The 19,613-nt window shown below is 37.9% G+C and overlaps 1 protein-coding gene across 2 annotated transcripts in view; it reads left to right on the top strand.

The window, feature by feature from the left end:
* prex2 (phosphatidylinositol-3,4,5-trisphosphate dependent Rac exchange factor 2) overlaps positions 1-19,613 on the top strand; it is a 352,555-nt gene that overhangs the window by 163,962 nt on the left and 168,980 nt on the right. For both annotated transcript variants that reach the window (XM_033019360.1, XM_033019359.1), the window contains 4 exons: positions 5,051-5,273; positions 7,970-8,177; positions 15,886-16,065; positions 19,463-19,557. In XM_033019360.1, the coding sequence (XP_032875251.1) occupies positions 5,051-5,273; positions 7,970-8,177; positions 15,886-16,065; positions 19,463-19,557 (706 nt within the window). The remainder of the gene's footprint in view (positions 1-5,050; positions 5,274-7,969; positions 8,178-15,885; positions 16,066-19,462; positions 19,558-19,613) is intronic.

Genomic DNA, 19,613 nt, shown 5'->3' with positions numbered 1-19,613 from the left:
AGGAATTTCTATAATGCATGGATTAAAGGAGTCAAAAAGGTGTGGGTGTGAGCTACGAGTAGGATGCTATGAGGCTTCAGAATGACTTGGATAGGTTAGGTGAGTGGGCAGAAGCATGGCAGATGCTGGCACTCTGGTGTCAGGACAACAGCCTCCTCTTGAGCATTAAAAAAACTAAGGAGCTGATCGTGGACTTTAGGAGGGCACATCATCCGAGGATGTACACACCATTGAGGATAAATGGGGATACTGTGGATAGGGTGAGCTGTTTTAAATGCCTGGGAGTCCACATCTCTGAGGATATGACATGGACATCACACGCTGCAGCACTCGTGAGTAAGGCAAGGCAGCGCCTTTACCACCTCAGGCAATTGAGGAAATTCAGAGTGTCTCTGAGGATCCTCCAGTGCTTCTACTCAGCGGCTGTGGAAAGCATCTTGTCCGGAAATATCACGATTTGGTTTGGGAACTGCTCTGCCCAGGACAAGAAGGCTCTGCAGAGAGTAGTGCGTTCGACCGAACGCACTATGGGAACTTCACTCGCCCCTCTGCAGGAACTATACATCAGAAGGTGTAACTCCAGAGCCAATAAGATCATGGGAGACCCCTTCCACCCCCGCAATGGACTATTCCAGCTGCTACGGTCAGACAAACGCCTCCGTTGCCATGCTGTGAGAACGGAGAGGTTGAGAAGGAGTTTCCTCCCTGAGGCCATTAGGACTGTAACTCCTTCCTCACCAGGGACTAACTTTACTGTACCATTCTACTGTTTTTTTTAAATTGCTGTTTTTTGGTGGTGTTTATTTTTCCTTTTTCCTTCCTCCCACAATAGGTAATATGTAAAAGAATATGTGATTCTGTTCCATTCTGTTTGTAGTTTGTTGTTTGTTTGTTTGTTTGTTTTTTGCACAAAGTCCGCGAGCATTGCCACTTTTCATTTCACTGCACATCTCGTATGTGTATGTGACGAATAAACCTTGACTTGACTGGCAGTAAAATGTGGATAAATGTGAGGTTATCCATTTTGGTGGCAAGAACATGAAAGCAGATTATTATCTGAATGGTATCAGATTAGGAGAAGGGGAGGTGCAACGAGACCTGGGTGTGCTTGTACATCAGTCACTGAATGTAAGCATGCAGGTACAGCAGAGCAGTGATGAAAGCCAATGGCATGTTGGCCTTCATTGCGAGAGGATATGAGTTTAGGTGCAAAGAGGTCCTAATGTCGTTGTATATGGGCCTGGTGAGACCGCATCTGGAGTATTATGTGCAATTTTGGTCTCCTAATTTGAGGAAGGACATTATTGCTATTGAGGGAGTGCAGCTTAGGTTCACCAGGTTAATTTCCAGGATGGCAGGACTGACGTATGACATGAAAGAATGGGTTGACTGGGATTGTATTTGCTGGAATTTAGAAAGGTTAAGAGGGGATCTTATCGAAACATATAAAATTCTTAGAGGATTGGACAGGGTAGATGCAGGAAAAACGATCCTGATGTTGGGGGGAGTCCAGAACCAGGGGTCACAGTTTAAGAATAAGGGGTAGGCTATTTAGGACTGAGATGCGGTAAAACTTTTTCACCCAGAGAGTTTGTGAATCTGTAGAATTCTCTGCCGCAGAAGGCAGTGGAGGCTAATTCACTGGATGTTTTCAAGAGAGAGTTAGATTTAGCTCTTGGGGCTAAGGGAATCAAGGGATATGGGAAAAAAAGCAGGAACGGGGTACTGATTTTGGAGGATCAGCCATAATCACATTGAATGGCGTTGCCGACTCGAAGGGCCGAATGGCCTACTCCTGCACCTACCTTCTATGTTTCTTTTTTTTAATAAATTTATTTATTAGAAGTACAATACAGTGGTACAAAAATTATGTTAACATATTACAGTCTCTGTACAACTTCCTTTTTTTTTTTTTTTAAAGAGAAAAGTAAGAAGAGAAAAAGGAAAAAGAGGTTGTAGAAAGTGAAGGATAGACTAGTGAGCGTGAGTGAAAGACACATAAAGAAAATAGTGAAGAAAATAAATAAGTGAAGAGGGAGAGCAGGAGGGAGTTTATTCAATCGCCACAAGGAGATGAATTTTTTATATTCTAGATCGTCTTTCACCCATACCTGAAACTTGTAATTTTCACGATACTATGGCACCACATGAATCCAAGAGATCAATAAATGGGGACCAACTCATTAAGAATTGGTCTTGTTTGTCTATTGGGAGGAGTCTCATTTCTTCCAAATGTGCTGTGTCCAACATATTACTGATCCACATTTTAAATGTTGATATATTAGCATTTTTCCAAAATTTAAGTACGAGTTTTTTTGCTATTATCAACCCATAATTGAAAAATGAGTTATGGTGTGTATTTAATTTGTTCCCATCTCCACTTACTCCAAATATAATCATTTCTGTATTAGGTTCCATTTTTTATCTTAAATAGCTTTGAGAATATATCTAATATGTCACACCAAAAGTAATATTGGCATTTTGAGAAAGACATTTATCACAGATGGGAGAAATATTTGGATAACATTTATTCAACCTAGTTTTGGAATAATATAATCTATGTAATATTTTAAATTGAATTAAATTATGTCTAGCGTTGATCGTACATTTATGTATATATATCAAATACTTTTCCCATGTTTCTTTTGAGATTTTTGTCATTAATTCTTTTTCCCAGTCTTCTCTAGTTGCCTCTGTTGATGGTAATTCTATGTTTAAAATACTGTTATATAAGTATGATATTATTTTTTTTGACTCCGCCTTGATATTCATTACTTCTTCCAGTGGATCTAAAATTATACTTTGAAATCTTGGTATATATTTCTTCATAAAATCACATACCTGTAGATATTTAAAATATTGGTTGTTATTCAATTTAAATTTTGATTTTAGTTGTTGGAATGATAATAAATTTCCCAATTCATACGTCACCTACCTTTTTAATTCCCACTCTTTCCCATTGTCTATATGTTTTATCCATACCAGATGGTTTAAATACTGGGTTATTCACTATTGGTGTTAGCACTGATAAGTTTCTTAATTTTAAAGTTAATTTTATTTGTTTCCAGATTCGTATTGTATTATGTATAATTGGATTATTTTATATAACATATTATTCAGTTTTATTGGGGAGAAGATGATCGCTCCTAAATCGTAAGGGGAGCAATCCTCTTTCTCCATTCTTATCCATTCCAACTGTTGAGCAGAACTATCCAACCAATAAATTATATTCTTAATATGCACTACCCAATAATAATATAAAAAATTAGGTAGTGCAAATCCCCCCACCTCTTTGGGTTCGCACAAGTGATTTCTTTTAATTCTATGTGCTTTATAATCCCAAATAAAATTAGAAATATTCAAGTCTAATTTAAAAAAAAAGTGTTTTGGTATATATATATTGGTATAGATTGGAATAAATATACTATTTGTGGTAGAGCTATCATTTTTATAGACCTTCTATGTTTCTAACTGTTAAATTAAAACCATGAGAGAGATTGTAGGAAAGGTGTACATAATAGCTTTTTAGAATTTACGCTACTACCTGGAACTAAAGATTAGAGTTTTCAGTTTAGTCACGTGTTCAATAGGTGCCATGTGCCCAATAAGCTGATCAACAAAAAAAAAACTTAACATTTGGGGAAAATCTGATGAAAATATCACCTGGGAGGTTTCCCCCCTGAATCAAGCACAAAAACGATGCCTGTGCACTTTACTGACCATTGCGAAGTGAGTTAGCTCTTCAAGTACACTCTATGTGACGGCAGCATTAAAGGCTGAATGGACATGAGGGAACTTGGACCAAGGGGGCCAGGCAGTGAGGAGATGGAGGGGTACTTTATGGTCTCTTGCGTGACTTAGCAGCCTTCTCCCCAAACTGGTGGACAGGTCCAATTTCCCCAAGGGCTATTTGCAAAGTTAGAAAGTTACACATAGACTTGCAAAGTGGTTGGAAAGTTACATTGATTAATTGTTTATCTCTCAATATGGAAAAGCCTTAAGTTATTTGCATTTTTTTGCGGTTATGGTTGGAATCTTTCAAAGAGAATTTTTTTGCCATGGTAGGATAATTTAAAGACGGGGCATGTTTTAAATTGAGAGGGGGGGAAGATTTAAAGGGGAACTATGTACGTTTTTGACAGAGGATGGTGGGAATATGGAAGGAGCTGCGAGAGGAAATGGTAGAGGCAGGTATAATCACAATGTTTCAATGATATTTGGACGAGGCCATGAACATTTAGAGGGATATGGGCCACAAGCAGGGAAATGGATGTGGCTTCAGCAGGGATCTTTTTCGGCATGGACAAGTTGGGCTGTTTTTGTGCTGTATAACTCTGACTCCAAGCTGGCAGGTGCAGTGTGCAAGACTTCAAAGTGGACTCTTTTATTAAAAAAAAACCCAAAAAAACATCCCCTTCCCAGACCATGTTAGTATTCTCCAGCTTTTTTGTGAATATAGAATGAAAATTGTGTTTCCCAGAAGCTAACCAAACTAGCATGTTGTAAGATGTTTCTTTCCAGCAAACACTGCACCATTATTTGCTCAGCACAAATCTACAGTTGTTTCTGTATTTCTGATTAAAGGTAGATATTGCATATTTGTATATTAAAATTACCTATAATTTAACTTCTCATCCAATTATCAATTACAACTCCTCTACTGACCACCACAGTTCATGCTGTATAATTTTAGCAGCCTTTTAATGTTTTGTGAAAACAGTCTTACTTCATCTATAAATTGAATGACTCTTGGTGAGCAATGTTGCTAATAGAGAGGCTGATTTGTGTTCATCCTATGTGTGTGTTCTCAACAAGTGGATGTGGGAGAGCAATTTTTCTCCCCTCCCTTCTCAAGATGCAGAACTCCCTATATCACTCTTGTTTCAGTTGATGGATTTTTTTCTTGTCTGTTTGCTTCAGTATCATGGAAAAGTGTGAAATTGGTCACAGAGACAATTGTTTTCAATATTTATTAGTCATTCTATCATAGGAATGATAACTATAACTGTTATATCAGTTATTAGTGTCTTAACAATTTTTATCTCTCTAGTTTTCACGAGTTCTGAAAAATCGAGCCTGGCCGACTTTTAAACAAGCCAAGTCCAAGATTTCTCCACTACACAGCAGTGATTTCTGTCCCACCAATTGCCACCTAAATGTCATGGAAGTATCGTATCCCAAAAATGTTGCATCACTGGGAAGTGCCTTTGGTGTTCAACTGGACAGTCGGAAACAATCCTGCAGTGAAATTGACCAAAAAATCTCAGATCAAGGTAAGACTCCACTCTTTATGATTCCATTTTATGGTTCTTGCAGTGTAACGTCACGCTGGAAAATCCAAACCTCCCAGTTTTACATTGATTAATTGTTTATCTCTCAATCTGGAAAAGCCTTAAGTTTTTTGCATTTTTGCGGGCCTGGTTGGAATCTTTCAATTGCTAGTATCAAAGCCTCAAAAATTGTCAAGAAAATTAAGTGTCCAATGTTATTTAACATAGTTTCATGAGTATGGACTTGACGAGAATATAATATCTGATTGAATGAGAAAATACACGATGGAATGGGTAGCAACAGGAAAGTCTCATTGGTGCTGAGAAAAACAGACTGCAACATCATAAGAAGTGGATACATTTATAGCCACATCAACAAAGAAATTTAATTGAGCCGGAGGGATTATTTTACCCAACAAAACTTTCGAAAACCTTCACCACATGATCAACGAATGAGTACAAATATAATCTGCATCGTTTATGACTGTGACTGCAGCAATGAGCCTCACCAAAGTGAACTTGAAGACTATATGGTTGTGTAAAACAGGTCTAATAGCAGGGCAACCAAAGTAAACCTGCTGCTTTCTGTAATCTTTCCTTACAGTTGCTCTATATGATATGCACTTATTCATTGAATGCGTTATAGCAGACGAGTGAGAGGTGAGAGCTGAACACCTTTCAAAAGTCATCTCCTGATGTCTGAGCCTATGTGACCAAATTCACTCCTCATAAAACAATGACCATTAGTCTCATGTAGATTTCCTGAGGATCATTTTGAACGATAATGATAGATTGTAGAGGTCTCAGGAAAAATTCATCAATGTCATCCTTGTTGCTAATATGTGAAACGGACGGAACACAATGCACTACCTGTGCTAGATAATAGTATCATGATATTTTACATATATCTACAAAGCTGCCTTCACATCCATCTTTGACATTCCAAGTGTTCATTATATATCCAGGGAAGGTTGTTTTGAGAAGATGATGGGAAGCACGATTAAACTTTGGGGATCAGGATCTAACTGCTGATCTGGCAACTGGCACAGTGCCGCAGCGGTAGAACTGTTGCCTTACAACGCCAGAGATCTGGGTTCAATCCTGACAACGGGAGTTTGTACGTTCTCCCTGTGACTGGGTTCCTCGGTTTCCACCCACACTCCAAAGACATACAGGTTTGTAGTATAATTGGCTTTGGTAGAATTGTAAATTGGCTCTGGTGTGTGTGTGTAGGATAGTGTTATTGTATTGGGTAATCGCTGGTTGGTGCAGATTCAGGGGGCCAAAGTGCTTGCTTCTGCGCTGGATCTCTAAAGTCTAAATCAGATCTTTCTTTTTGATGATCAGCAGGAACTTGCATCCAGAAGATTTCATACCTGTCAAATAATTCAACATGGCTAGAGTTTTTCCCTCCCGAATCTTTCTTCTGATGATCATAGATTGTATTGATTTAGGATCAGTCCCTCCCCACATAATATGGCAGTGGCCCAGACATGGTCTCCAGATATTAAACCTACATTTTCTCCACCCCCTTTCCAAATCTCCAGACATCACAGAGTTGACTTGTCCCATTTATAATTTCTAGGCACTCTCACAATATCTAGAAGTCATCTCATAATATTTTCAGCTTGCTGCATGCTGCTTCCAGAACAAGCCTTGAGTTGACTACCATTTTAGTTCCAGAAATTTAATAAAAGCACTGCCATTTTTGCCACAGTCTCAGGTGGCAACCTGATAGCGCATAGGTATAATTTGAGAGCAGAGCAGAGTGCACCATAGTAATCATTGTTCAAAGGGAGCAATTTCTATATGTAACATGGTGAGTACCTCCAATATGCAAGCATATATGAGCACAATGAAAATCCTTTGCTACATGTAATATAACATCCTGTAACATGTCTGGTTTTGATTTTCATCTCTTAGAGTCTGTTTAAAGGTCAATTTGCAATGGATCACACAGGAGCCTATTTTTGTCTCCTGCATCTGGTAGCAACTGGAATAAATCATTTGCTGTTTGTTTGTAATGTTTGAAGATCCTTAACATTCTCTGGGCCTCTCTGGATAAACCTGATGGCGGGACTGCTTTTATATGGAAAACACCATGTACTAACTAACTTTCTAATGGAACGAGCTGGCAACACAAGCTGCCAGAGGAGGTGGTTGAGGCTGGGGACTATCCCAATGTTTAAAAAACAGTTAGACGGGTACATGGATTGGAGAGGTTTGGAGGGATATGGATCAAAACGCAGGCTGGTAGGACTAATGTAGCTGGGACATGTTGGCTGGTGTGGGCAAGTTGGGCCGAAGGGCCTGTTTCCACATTGCATCACACTGTGACTCTAATATGACCTTTGCATATCATTAGCATTTTTTCTAGAGCTCTGAGCGCAGAAATAATAATTACATGCAAAACTAAACATAATCATCTCAGTGGGGAATGTCATAATATGTTTGAATGAGAAATTACACCTGGGTAGTTGTAAACATTCATTGGTAATATCGCCAGGCAGCAACATGCATGCACTTATTTTCTCAGGCAAATAAAACCGAATGGGACATGACTGGAAGCGTGCATTATTATGATGGGTGGCCAATGCTTATTTGCACTCAAATATTGCCAGAAATTATTGCCAGTGCCATTGATATAAAGATAGTTCAACATTCAGCACTCAGTTTTTCCCTTTGTTTTTAATTCGTAGATAAATTGGATCCAGTGGAATACGTTCATCATTGCATCACCACCATGGCTGCTCCCTCTGGACACAGCTTAGGTCAGCAAAATGGGCCTGGTCTGTACTTCACTCTGAAGGAAAAGGATATTGAAACTCAAGATGTCTACCAGAAGCTTCTGAATAAGTTGCAGACAGTTGTGAAAGAATTGGAAACCTATATTGGTCAGATAGATGAGTGAGTTTGCCAGCAATTTCTTATTTAACAATGAAAAAGATGTAAAATTCACAGCTGGAAATTGTGGTTATAAATTCTTCCTCGTGTTGTTATGAAATTTTATAAAATCCAACCCTACCTACAGTGAGCTTACTAGATGATATTCTGAGCCTGTAACCAGTGTTTTCTCATTTTCCATTGAAGATTCTTACTTGATAACAAATACTCACAGGCTTTGCTAAAATCTAATCCGATTGGGATGCCAGATCTGTATTTATTAAAAATCTCAGCATCTTTTTCAACAAATATTTGCAACCAAATAAATGTAAAATCGATCTAGTGGCAATCTTGATATTTCTCAAGAATACTCAGCAGTCTATATACATAAAAATACGTCAGTGCCTTCAAATACACTGGTGTTATTAAATGCATATTCTCCAGGGATGAAAGCCAAACAATAATCAAAACCTGAAGCTATCAAAATGAGCCATTTGGAAGTAATTTAACAGTAACTGTATGTTTCACAGGTTGGATTAATTTAAAATCCACATGCTGTATTGCTTTGAAAATCATGAATGCAGGTGTAGGAAGTATAAATGCAACCAAATGTTCCACTATCGTACCTCAATTCACAAGCTTGTGTAGGTGGTTTGTTTGAAACATTGTTATTTAATAATGTCATGTACTCTCCATGGTTCTGTTGAGAAAGTTGAATCCTGTCCTTATTGTGAAATTGGGAACTGAAGTTCCCAGTGGCAATGAAGACAATAATAATGTTAAGGGCATAAGAAGATTGATACTAGACCCCTAATAAATAGCCAATGAACATTTATTTTGCTAATGTTCAGTTTGCTAATTCAGTTTGCTAACATTCAGTTTGCTAATTGCCCAAATATTCGTTACAATATCAGCTTCCTGCTTTCCAGTTTTTTGGTTCAATTCAATATTGTCAGTACATATTCCTTAGCTTTATTGTGCTCCATAACGGGACCCATATTATTGCAACACTACATTGCTTACTGCATGAGTTGACATAGAAGTCCAGTGTGTTTCGTGATTAATGGTGGGCTTGTGGTTGTGTGATGTGATGTGAGAACTGGTGGGTGGGGAATAGGTTGGTGGTTGATTCTCAGCAGCTGCTAATTCAGCATTTAATTCTGAATTACATTGGGGAGACTGTCTTGAGGAATAAACGCTATAGTGATGTGTTAATCTTTGAACAGCTAATTAAAAACAAAAACCTTAATTTTGGATCATTATATGTGTAATATGTGTCTAGTTAGATTGAATACCCATCTCAAATATTTTATTAAATGACTTTGAAATGATGTTGCAGGTACTATAACAATATTTAAAAGACATTTGGACAGGTACATGAATAGAAAAGGTTTGGAAAATGTGGATTATGGAAATGTCTGAGACCTTACATTTGGAAAAAAATAGACTTGTCTTAATTGACAAATCAGAACTATTTGCTAGAATATGGTCTCCATTTATTGATTTTCTGAAAGGGCTTTGCAAAGACCATAAAACAATAAAAATATTTGCACAGCTGCGATTGGTTAATGACTTTCATAATATTGAAGTTGAAATTATAATTTTAAGTTACTTAGTAAATAACTAAAAAAGAGGAAGGAGCCATTGACTTTGACGTCTGTTTTCCTCTATTATATGCAGGTCAAAGTAACTGAAGCACATAAAGACAAAGTAATGCTGAAGAGAAATTTAAAGAGTTTAGTGGTCCAAGTAATAAAAATTCCTCCTAGCTATCAATCCATCCCGCTCTCCAGCAATTGTCTGAAATTGGACCAGATTGTTTGTGATTCAATGTCATATTTGACTCTGTTCAATTCTAGTTGTCATATTGGTGCCTTCATAAAACTTGCATATTTTTACTTGCATAACTTTTCTGAAATTATAGCCTTCAGTAGCACATCTGTTGCTGAAGCTGATGTTGATGTTTTGGGTAACCTCTAATCCAAGTAGTCCAGTGGATTCTGCGACAGCCTTGCTTTATTCTCTGTTAATTCAAGACCAATCAAAGGTATTCCAGTTGGTTCCAATTGCCCCAATTCACTCATTGCCCCAATACATATTCTGACTTTCTCTGGCACCTGGTAAATTAACCCCTTGATCTTGAAAATACCTTGTTTTCCAATCCATCCATCGCTTTGTAACTTCCTATATCTGTAAACTTCTCCATCCTGTAATCCTTTAAAATACAAATTCTGACCTTTTAGATATCCATGAAATGAAATGTTGAATGATTCGGGGCATGCCTTCTGTTGAAAGTCCCAAGATTATGGAATTTACCCAAAAACTTCTCAATCCGTCAATCCTGCTTTTCGAAGCTACTTAAAATGTACCTAATTGATTTTAATATCATATATGTGGTATTATTGAATTTGTGGCTTGCTGTCTTTTTTGTTTGAAGGTGCTTCTGTGCAGAACCCAATTGCATTTTGCTACATTAAAGATGCAGAATATTTGAAATATATTGTTACAATGGCAGCTATGGTCAAAGAATCCACTATGATTTGTCATGAGCTCTTAAGTACTACACATGCATTGCATTTACGGCAGATGAAATTAAACTCAAAATACCCACTATGTGTACTCAGAATGTCCGAAAATAACCTCTGCTTCTTTTATTGAACGAATCAGAATCAACTCGTAATTAGTTGTTCAGCGTCAAAGATGTAAAGCATTATGATTGGTTATTGCATCTTTAAAAAAATCTCAATTACATCTAGACCTACAGCTATTTTCAGGATGCTTTTACTGTGTGAAGTATTGAAATACCTGTAGATTCACTAATTCAATATTTCAGCAAAATCTGCAGCAATGCACTGTGGAGGAGCAGGATCTTCCTGTCAAAAACCAATGGCTCTCCTCTTATAATTGCACCAGATCAGTAGGGGCAGTCAGCGTCCTTTCATTATAATGATGAGTGGCGATTGTTAATGTTACTTTCTCTGCCTACTTTAATTGTGTATGGGACACAAGCAGTGTGAGGGTGCCGAATACTGTCCAGTACACCATAATGCAAAGCTCTAACTTTGCACGGATAATGCATCAGTCTATGCAAGGCTGTCAAATGGCCTTTTACAGAAGTGAATCATAGCCTGCAGTAATTCGAATCTACTGAATTCTGAACTGAATGTAGTGCTTCCCTGATCATACAATTGGCAGAAGAGAATTAACAGGAGCAGGATACGATAGCAACAATCAAATAGGAAAATACATTGGAGATTTCAGGGTCAGAATTTTAATAAACTGATATAGTCAAGAAGTTACAGTGCTTCTAACTATTCCACACAAAGAGAAGCAACCAGTCCCCTGTATCTCCAGTTTAATTCTGTGCATGTGCACAGATTACATAATAGAAAAATGTTTTCAATTAATTTTCATGGAAATTTGTATGGTTAATGTCTGTGCTTCAACTACTCCATGCTCTTGTATCTGCATAGTTAAAATTTGTTAATGATTTGTAGCACTTGGTCCAGTATTTCTGTTAGCTGGTACAATATGATAGAACACTCTGAACAATCTTATTATTAGACATTTGCGAAATGTTGGATTTTTTATGACAACATTTTATTTATGGAGTTTACAAGCAGATACTTTGTAAGTCTGTATCAAAACCAATTGCAAAATTCAGTTTTAACATGGAATTGTGTGCTATATTGCAGATCATTCTCCTCCCCTCCCTTAATGTATTTATTACATATTGTTGTGTTGATATTGGAGAAATAGGGTTTTTGTGCCAAAATATACTGAGAAATATTGGTGGTTCTTGGTGAACTGTTGTTATTTCTCAGTGTTAATGCCAGAATTGTGATATACGCTGTATGCCAAAATCACAAACCAAATGGATAGGTTTTACTGATGAGGCCCCAATTGAATTTCAATATTGGTTTTGGCATGGATCATAGGACTACAGCAGTGGAATGTGAACTTATTGCAGTTCCCCACAGTTGTGGTGGGCAATCAGTCCACTGGACACGTGCCAGAGTAGAATTGGCATAGGAATATTGTGCTGAATTATTTGAATTGAGAGAACAGGTGTGAAGGACCAAGCTAAGTAATTTAAATTTAGTTTAATGAATTGAGCTTCCTACATAATTTAAAATACATTTTTAGATTATAATTGATGAATTATTAACTATTTTAATGCTTTCAATGATTCTCAATAGTATTTGGAAAGTTTCTGAATCCTTGATGGTTTTGCTAGTTGGCCAAACCCAGGTCATGGCTTAGTCTGCCAGTGGCTTCCTCCCATCACTTTATTGGTCGGGGGTGGGGTGCAGGAAAATGTGCACACTCTGATGTGCCCACTTGATGGCATTGGAATGGCAATGCCTTGTCACTAATCATGGCTTTTCCATTTCGTACCAGAACGACTTAGATAAAAATGACTTCATTATATCAGGATGAGGCAAGTCCATATTCAGATCAGTTTCAGTTTAGTTTATTGTCATGTGTACCGAGGTACAGTGAAAAGCTTTTGTTGTGTATTAATCAATCAGTGCAAAGACAATATATGATTATAATCGAGCCATTCATTGTGTACAGATTCATGATAAAGGAATAACGTTTAGTGCAAGATAAAGCCGGTAACGTCCGATCAAAGATAGTTTGAGGGTAACCAATGAGGTAGATAGTAGTTCAGGACTGCTCTCTAGTTGTGGTGGGATTTTTCATTTGCCTGATAACAGGTAGGAAGGAACTGTCCCTGAATCTGGAGGTGTGCGGTATCATACTTCTATACCATTTGCCCGATGAGAAAGGGGAGAAGTGAAAGTGGCCAGGGTGTGACTTGTCCTTGATTATGCTGTTGGTCTTGCGGATACTAACCTCATGAATTAGTAATGACTGTAGGTGACTCACTTCTGGGAGCAAGATTGCCAGTAATCTGACTTTGCTTTTTGTGAAAGGGCTGTACTAGATGGATAAAGCAGAACAGAGTAAAATTATCTACCTCAGGAATGTTAATAGGTTGACCAGACTGGTCAGATTTATTACACTTTTGAAACTTGCATGCATCATTTGTCCTCTATTCATTTTCTCATGGCAGAACAAAATCCCATAACAATTTCATTGGCCCTGTATTTCAAATAGCATTTCTAAACCCACAGAAAAAAAATAAAGAAAACTGAGAAGATGGAGATAAACTGTGCTCTGCATGGGAATCTAACAACATAAGCAGATGGAGCATTTATTTTGTCAACATATTTGGCAAAATGCTGAAATTTAGTTTTGGGCTAAAATGTCTGGTGTCAGGGTAACGTTGCAAATTAGACAGAAACACTATTTTTCAGTGCTGGATTTAGAAATGAAATTTTATGCATGGTGAGTTCAAGTGCTTGCATGAATCCAAAATTAGGTCTTTGCATATTTACACATCCATGAATGGATCATATTCCCCAGCAGAATTAGATCAGTGAGACTTTGTATTTATACTTGACTCCTGCCCAGCGTTAGACTAAGTAACATGTAGAGAAACTCGAGTATAGAACTCTTTGATGGAATAGGTTGGGATAAACAGTTTTTAAGGCAGGATGATGGATCACTGAAGTTTAGTTTAAAGATACAGCGCGGAAACAGGCCCCTCGGCCCACTTGGTCCGCGCTGACCAGCAATGCCCGCATATTAACACTATCCTACACACACTAGGGACAATTTTTACATTTACCAAGCCAATTAACCTACAAACCTGTACGTCTTTGGAGTGTGGGAGGAAATCGAAGATTTCAGAGAAAACCCATGCAGTTCATGGGGAGAACATACAAACTCTGTACAGACAGCACCCGTAGTTGGGAAGGAACGAAGGTCTCCGGTGCTGCAAGCGCTGTAAGGCAGCAACTCTACCGCTGTGCCACCGTATTGGAGCTGACATGGACTGGATGTGCCAAATGCTCTCCTCCTATGTTATAACAATGCTAGCATTTTAATTAAAAAAAAGACAAGTGCCTTTATTTCAAAAAGTATGTATCAATAACCAATTAAGGTTAAAGGTACATAAAAAGAAACACCAAAATCAATCAACTTGCTATTGCCTATTCAGAAAAAATTGCATAGCCCATGATTTTACCCTAGGCATTAGTTTGGAATGTGAAAACTGAAGTGGATAGCAACCCACTGGTCTTTCTTGGGGTGGAAAAAAAAGACACGGTGCTGGAGCAACTTAACGGGTCCAGCAGCAACTCTGGAGAATATGGATAGATTATGTTTCGGGTCAGGACCCTTCTACAGACTGGAGCCAGAAGGAAGTCCTGAATCAAAATATTACTTATCCGTATTCTCCAGAGGTGCTGCCTGACCTGCTAAGTACTCCAGCACTTTGTGTCTTTTTTGTAAACCAGCATTTGCAGTTCCTTGTATGAATGGCTCATGAAATTTCAAACCCCAATTTCTTGGTCTTGATATGGAACTCAGATTGAAGGCAACGTCAGTGAATGGTGATCAGTCTGGAAGCAGACGAACTCAAACAGAAAATCGGGAATGGTGTGTGTTGGGGTAGTTAGTGGGTATGGGATTGTGAAACATCTGAATTTGGGGAACGAATATGTTCTAATCGGACAAAATGAGCAATGTGCCAGTACGAAAATTCCTGCAAGAAAAATATAATTTACCTTGATACTTGATGCCGTGATTCGACCTGAAACAGCACTATTCCTTTCCTCTCTCAGATGCAGATTGTTTGCTGCTCCAGATTCCAGCATCTGCGGTCACTTGTGTCACCATTATTTACCTTGAGTCCCTGTGGCCTGGATCCTGTTGATTTCAAGTCTCGGATTGCAATGACTTTCCCATGGTTGAAATTGACACAATGTCATTGAGGTTTCACTTTGCCATTGAAATTAGACACCTTCTCTTGAGAAAGAGTCCACGCTACCAAACCTTGGCGATAAGTGTGTAAGAGCAGTGGGCCAACAGTGAAAATTCATTTGCTGCCCTATTTTCTCCACGTAACAGAACGCACCCCTCCCCTCCCAATGCACATCTGACATGTTTGCCTAAAATTGTCCCTTAAATTTCTCTAAAAAACAGATTAAAATTTTTTTAATTAAAAATTAATAGAAAATTATAAAAAGTATAGAGCAAAAATATACCGACAAGGATGACTTTGGTCTAAATGGTTCTTAGGTTCTGCATGTTAGGATTTGAGAAACTGGCTGTACTGTTGGAGAATTGTGGTTCCCAAAGGCTCGAACAATTACTCGGGGCACAGTTAAATGAAATAACAGGGGCTGTTATTAAAAATATAAGATCTGTTTTCATGAACATGAAAGCCAGCACCACCTTTATGCCAGCGTTTAGTTTAATATCCAATTATCTTTGTTGCTCCATTATAGTTACGTTTAGGCTTGCATTCAAAGATGAATAAATCACTATTCCAAATTACTCCCTAGCCAATTGACATGACAATAAAGGGTTCTAATTGAGTCATAGAGAGAGATAGCACAGAAACGGGCCCTTTATCCCACCAGGTCTGTGCAAATTGTTGACCATCCATTTACACTAATCCTACGAATGCAAAAGCCTGCAGCATGCTTTCAGTTTTGTCTGTGTATTGACTCCCAATCAATTGTCTCATTGACTCCCAAATCCATGCACTCCTGCAGATTAAAATTCAGCCCACCATTTTGTCAGTTTTCCAGTGAATAATCTGCTACATTATATTCCTTCCCATCTTAATTGACTTGCTTTGTTTCCCATTTTATAGCCTTCTCTCATCAATAACCAATCCAACTACACTAGAGACGGAAACCACTGAATCGCTAATATCAGGAGAGAATGACGCCGACAAGGTAGAACGCAATAGTAAGAAGGTTTGCTTTGTGGTGACTGGAGATGACCAAGAAGATTCGGGTCATGATACAATAAGCAACAGGGATTCTTACAGGTAAAATATGTTTTGGGTTGTTCTGCAATGGAGTTAAACTAAATAGTTTTGTTTGGAATTAATTCATTTTAAGAAGCAGGAACTGTAAATCATGAGTCACCTAACCCTTTACTTCGTCTTAACCAGGCATATAGATGTGTGTTTGAGTTTGGTGGGATTGTGTTAGTGAATTGAAATACACAAGCATCATGAGCCAAATCTTTCCATCAGAAGAAAATAGAAATAAAATGCAGTCTTAAGTACCTCAAATATCATTGCCACTTTGCATGAAACTGGATGTGAGCCTGTATGGCAAAAATGATATTTGAGTGTGCCACTGCATGACAGTAATTGATTTGTACTTGCTTTGACTCTCAGTTTAATCACTTGCAACTAGCTTGATACTTGTGTCGAAAATTTTAAAAAGATGTCTTCTACAAAATATCCAGTTTTGCTCTGGGATTGTTTCTGTAATCTGTACCTTTCCATCCATTTTGTTCTAAAGGCTGAAGATTATTTTGGAGCTATCCTAATCAGTCATCTTTTACTTCCGCATCATTCCCCTGTGTGGATCCTAGGTTTTTAGCTAACACTAATATCCTGTTTTTTTTTTTTGTATTTTTAAATTGAAAAATGGCTTGTAATTGGATTTGGCAGTTAATCTCCAAGAACATTATTCTCCAACTTAGTGGGTGGTTCACAATGCAATTTAGAAATCATGTATTTTATGTCTTCTGTGGCTGCATATTGGCTTGAAAATTGAAATACAATTCAATAAAGGGAGTGAGTACAGATGCTCATTCAGGCATTTATTAATGTCAGATTGCCAAAAATAGCATTAGTTAATGCTTCAAAACTACACCAACAGGTCACTGGTTTCAACTGTCATCAGCACACACTGGGCTATAAATCTTCAGTTGGTGAAACTCAATTACAAATGTTTCATGTACTTTTTGTATATCTATTGTTCCAAGCTTTGGAAACTGAAATATTTCTAAATTTGTTAACTTCTGCCCAAGGAAGCTCACAGCAAAATGTAACTCACATATATTAATCATTTACATCTGAATGTTGGCAATAAATTAACATTTAAAAGCTGAGTATTAATGTTGCCATTGGCGAAATAACTTGGAGTAGAATCTCTTGCCTCATGTCAATGTACTGAATTATTAGCAGTAATTAAAATATAGCCCAAGGACATTGCAAGTTGATTGCAGTTAATACAGCATTTGGTTTAGTTGATCTTGATTTCATTATGTGCTCCAAACTAATATTCTTAATACTGTCTGAAGAAGGGTCTCGACCCGAAACGTTGCCTATTTCCTTCGTTCCATAGATGCTACGTTTCTCCAACATTTTTGTCTACCTTCGATTTTCCAGCATCTGCAGTTCCTTCTTAAACTTCTTAATACTATTAGTTGTTTCCAAGATAAGTTTAGTTGACTAAACAATATACCATTGTTGCAAAGAATAATCAACAGTGAAATCTCTAACCAGAGCCTGGCTACGCAAACGGAGTCTGTTAAAACCTTACTATGTTTCAGGTCAGGTATCATTATAATTAGAAGTACTCTGTCTGAGATTACATTGGCGAGTGTGGCTATTAGTAAACAATGCACTAAGGCTCAATACTATTGGAGATGATGGGTCCAAGTGGCCTGATATAGCTGGAAAAGTGCATGTAGCACATGGAACGGATTATATTTGTCAATATAAACATTCACCAAACCCAATGGGATCCAACTATATGCATTAATTCTGAGCTGGATATCAAAAATAAAATGTCCTCGGGCTCAGGCCAGTATTGGATTAACAAGTTTTGATTTTTCTATCCGAGCATTCCAAATGCATTGTGTGGGAAGGAACTGCAGATGCTCGTTTAAACCGCAGATAGTCACAAAAAGCTGGAGTAAGTCAGCGGGACAGGCAGCATCTCTGGAGAGAAGGAATGGGTGACATTTTGGGCCGAGACCCACCTTGAGACTAGTCAGGGAAAAGGGAAACGAGAAATAGATGATGATGTAGAGAGATAAAGAACAATGGATGAAAGATGTGCAAAACACTAACGATGATAAAACAAACATTGTTAGCTGCTAGTTGGGTGAAAACGAGAAGCTGGTGTGACTTGGGTGGGGGAGGGATAGAGAGAAAGGGAAGTTAGAGAAATCAATATTCATACCACTGGGCATACCTAATGCATTGTGAGGCTTAGCATTGTGTGTAATCAATTTAACTACAAGAGAAAGGCCCTGATGTTATACGACGTGCAGATGCAGGAAATCTGAAATTGAAACGAAAAATGCTACATAGTCAGCAGGCCAGACAGCACCTGAAGAAAGTTATGTTTTTAGTTTAAAGATCTTTTGTCATAACTGAAAAATAGAGAAAATGTTAGTTTTAAATTGCAGAGAAAGGTAAGGGGGAAAGGAATTTCATGAAGTGTGGAGAGATCAACTGTTGATGAAGTCATGCGGTTAACAGATTATGAAGTAGAAAGTGAGATAGTCACATTTTTATCGGAAGGTGGAAAAATTATGAAATGCAGATCAAGGCTGTTGAACATGTCCAGTAGATCAGGCCATAAAAGGAGAAAGAAAATTGAATTCATATAACAGAAGGAGAAGCCACAGCTGAACTGCCAGTTCTAGGATAAACTAGGAAAGCAAATTATCTGATGATGGTGAAATCAATATTGAGTCCTACAGGGTTCATTGCGATCAGATAAAACATGAGGCACTATTTCTCAAATTTGCATTGGGATTCATTGGAAAATTGCATTCAACCTCAGATGGATGGGTCAGAATGGCAGTGAGTCTCCAAATGAAAATTTCAGGCATCTGGAAGATGATGGTCAGCACTACAAATGATCAAATGTACTCTGCAAACGATGTAGAGGAGATCACATTGTCAACGTCAAGTGCGAGACACTAGATTGGGAAAAAGTACAAATGAATTGCTGCCTCATATGAAAGGCATGTTCATGTCATTGGATGGTGGGGAGGAATGAGATGAAAAAGCAGGCATTAATCTCTTGCAGTTGCATGGGAAATGCTGCGAGAAGAGGAAAGAAAGGTGGAGATTGAAAAAAGAGATAAGATTTATGAAGAGAAATGTCCCTTCAGAATGCTGAAAGGGGAGGAGAACATATGTCTGGTGATAGAACTAGTCTAATATGGAAGATATACACATTTCCTAAGTGGCCACTTTTAATAATCTATATGGAATAATAATTTTGGATTAAAACTTCTGTTCAGATATATGTTTTTAAAATTCAAGAAAATACTGAGGAGGATAAATCTCATCTCTACACATACTAAAGAAGGATTACAAGCCGATTTCTCACACTAAAACAATATTCAACATGAACTGCATCTGTTCTGAGAGAAAGAAGACTTAATGTGTTTTCTTCCTTCCCCAGTGACTGCAACAGTAATAGGAATTCCATTGCTTCTTTTACAAGTATTTGCAGCAGCCACTGTGATTCTTATGTACACAGTGACGACATGGATTCGGGTAAGCTGCATGTGGTAAAATGTATTCATTTAACAATAATTGCTGTCGGTAGAAAA

The sequence above is a fragment of the Amblyraja radiata genome, chromosome 4 (genome assembly GCF_010909765.2).
Source record: "Amblyraja radiata isolate CabotCenter1 chromosome 4, sAmbRad1.1.pri, whole genome shotgun sequence".
Classification (NCBI taxonomy): Eukaryota; Metazoa; Chordata; class Chondrichthyes; order Rajiformes; family Rajidae; genus Amblyraja; species Amblyraja radiata.
This window is presented reverse-complemented; position numbering and strand designations above follow the sequence as displayed.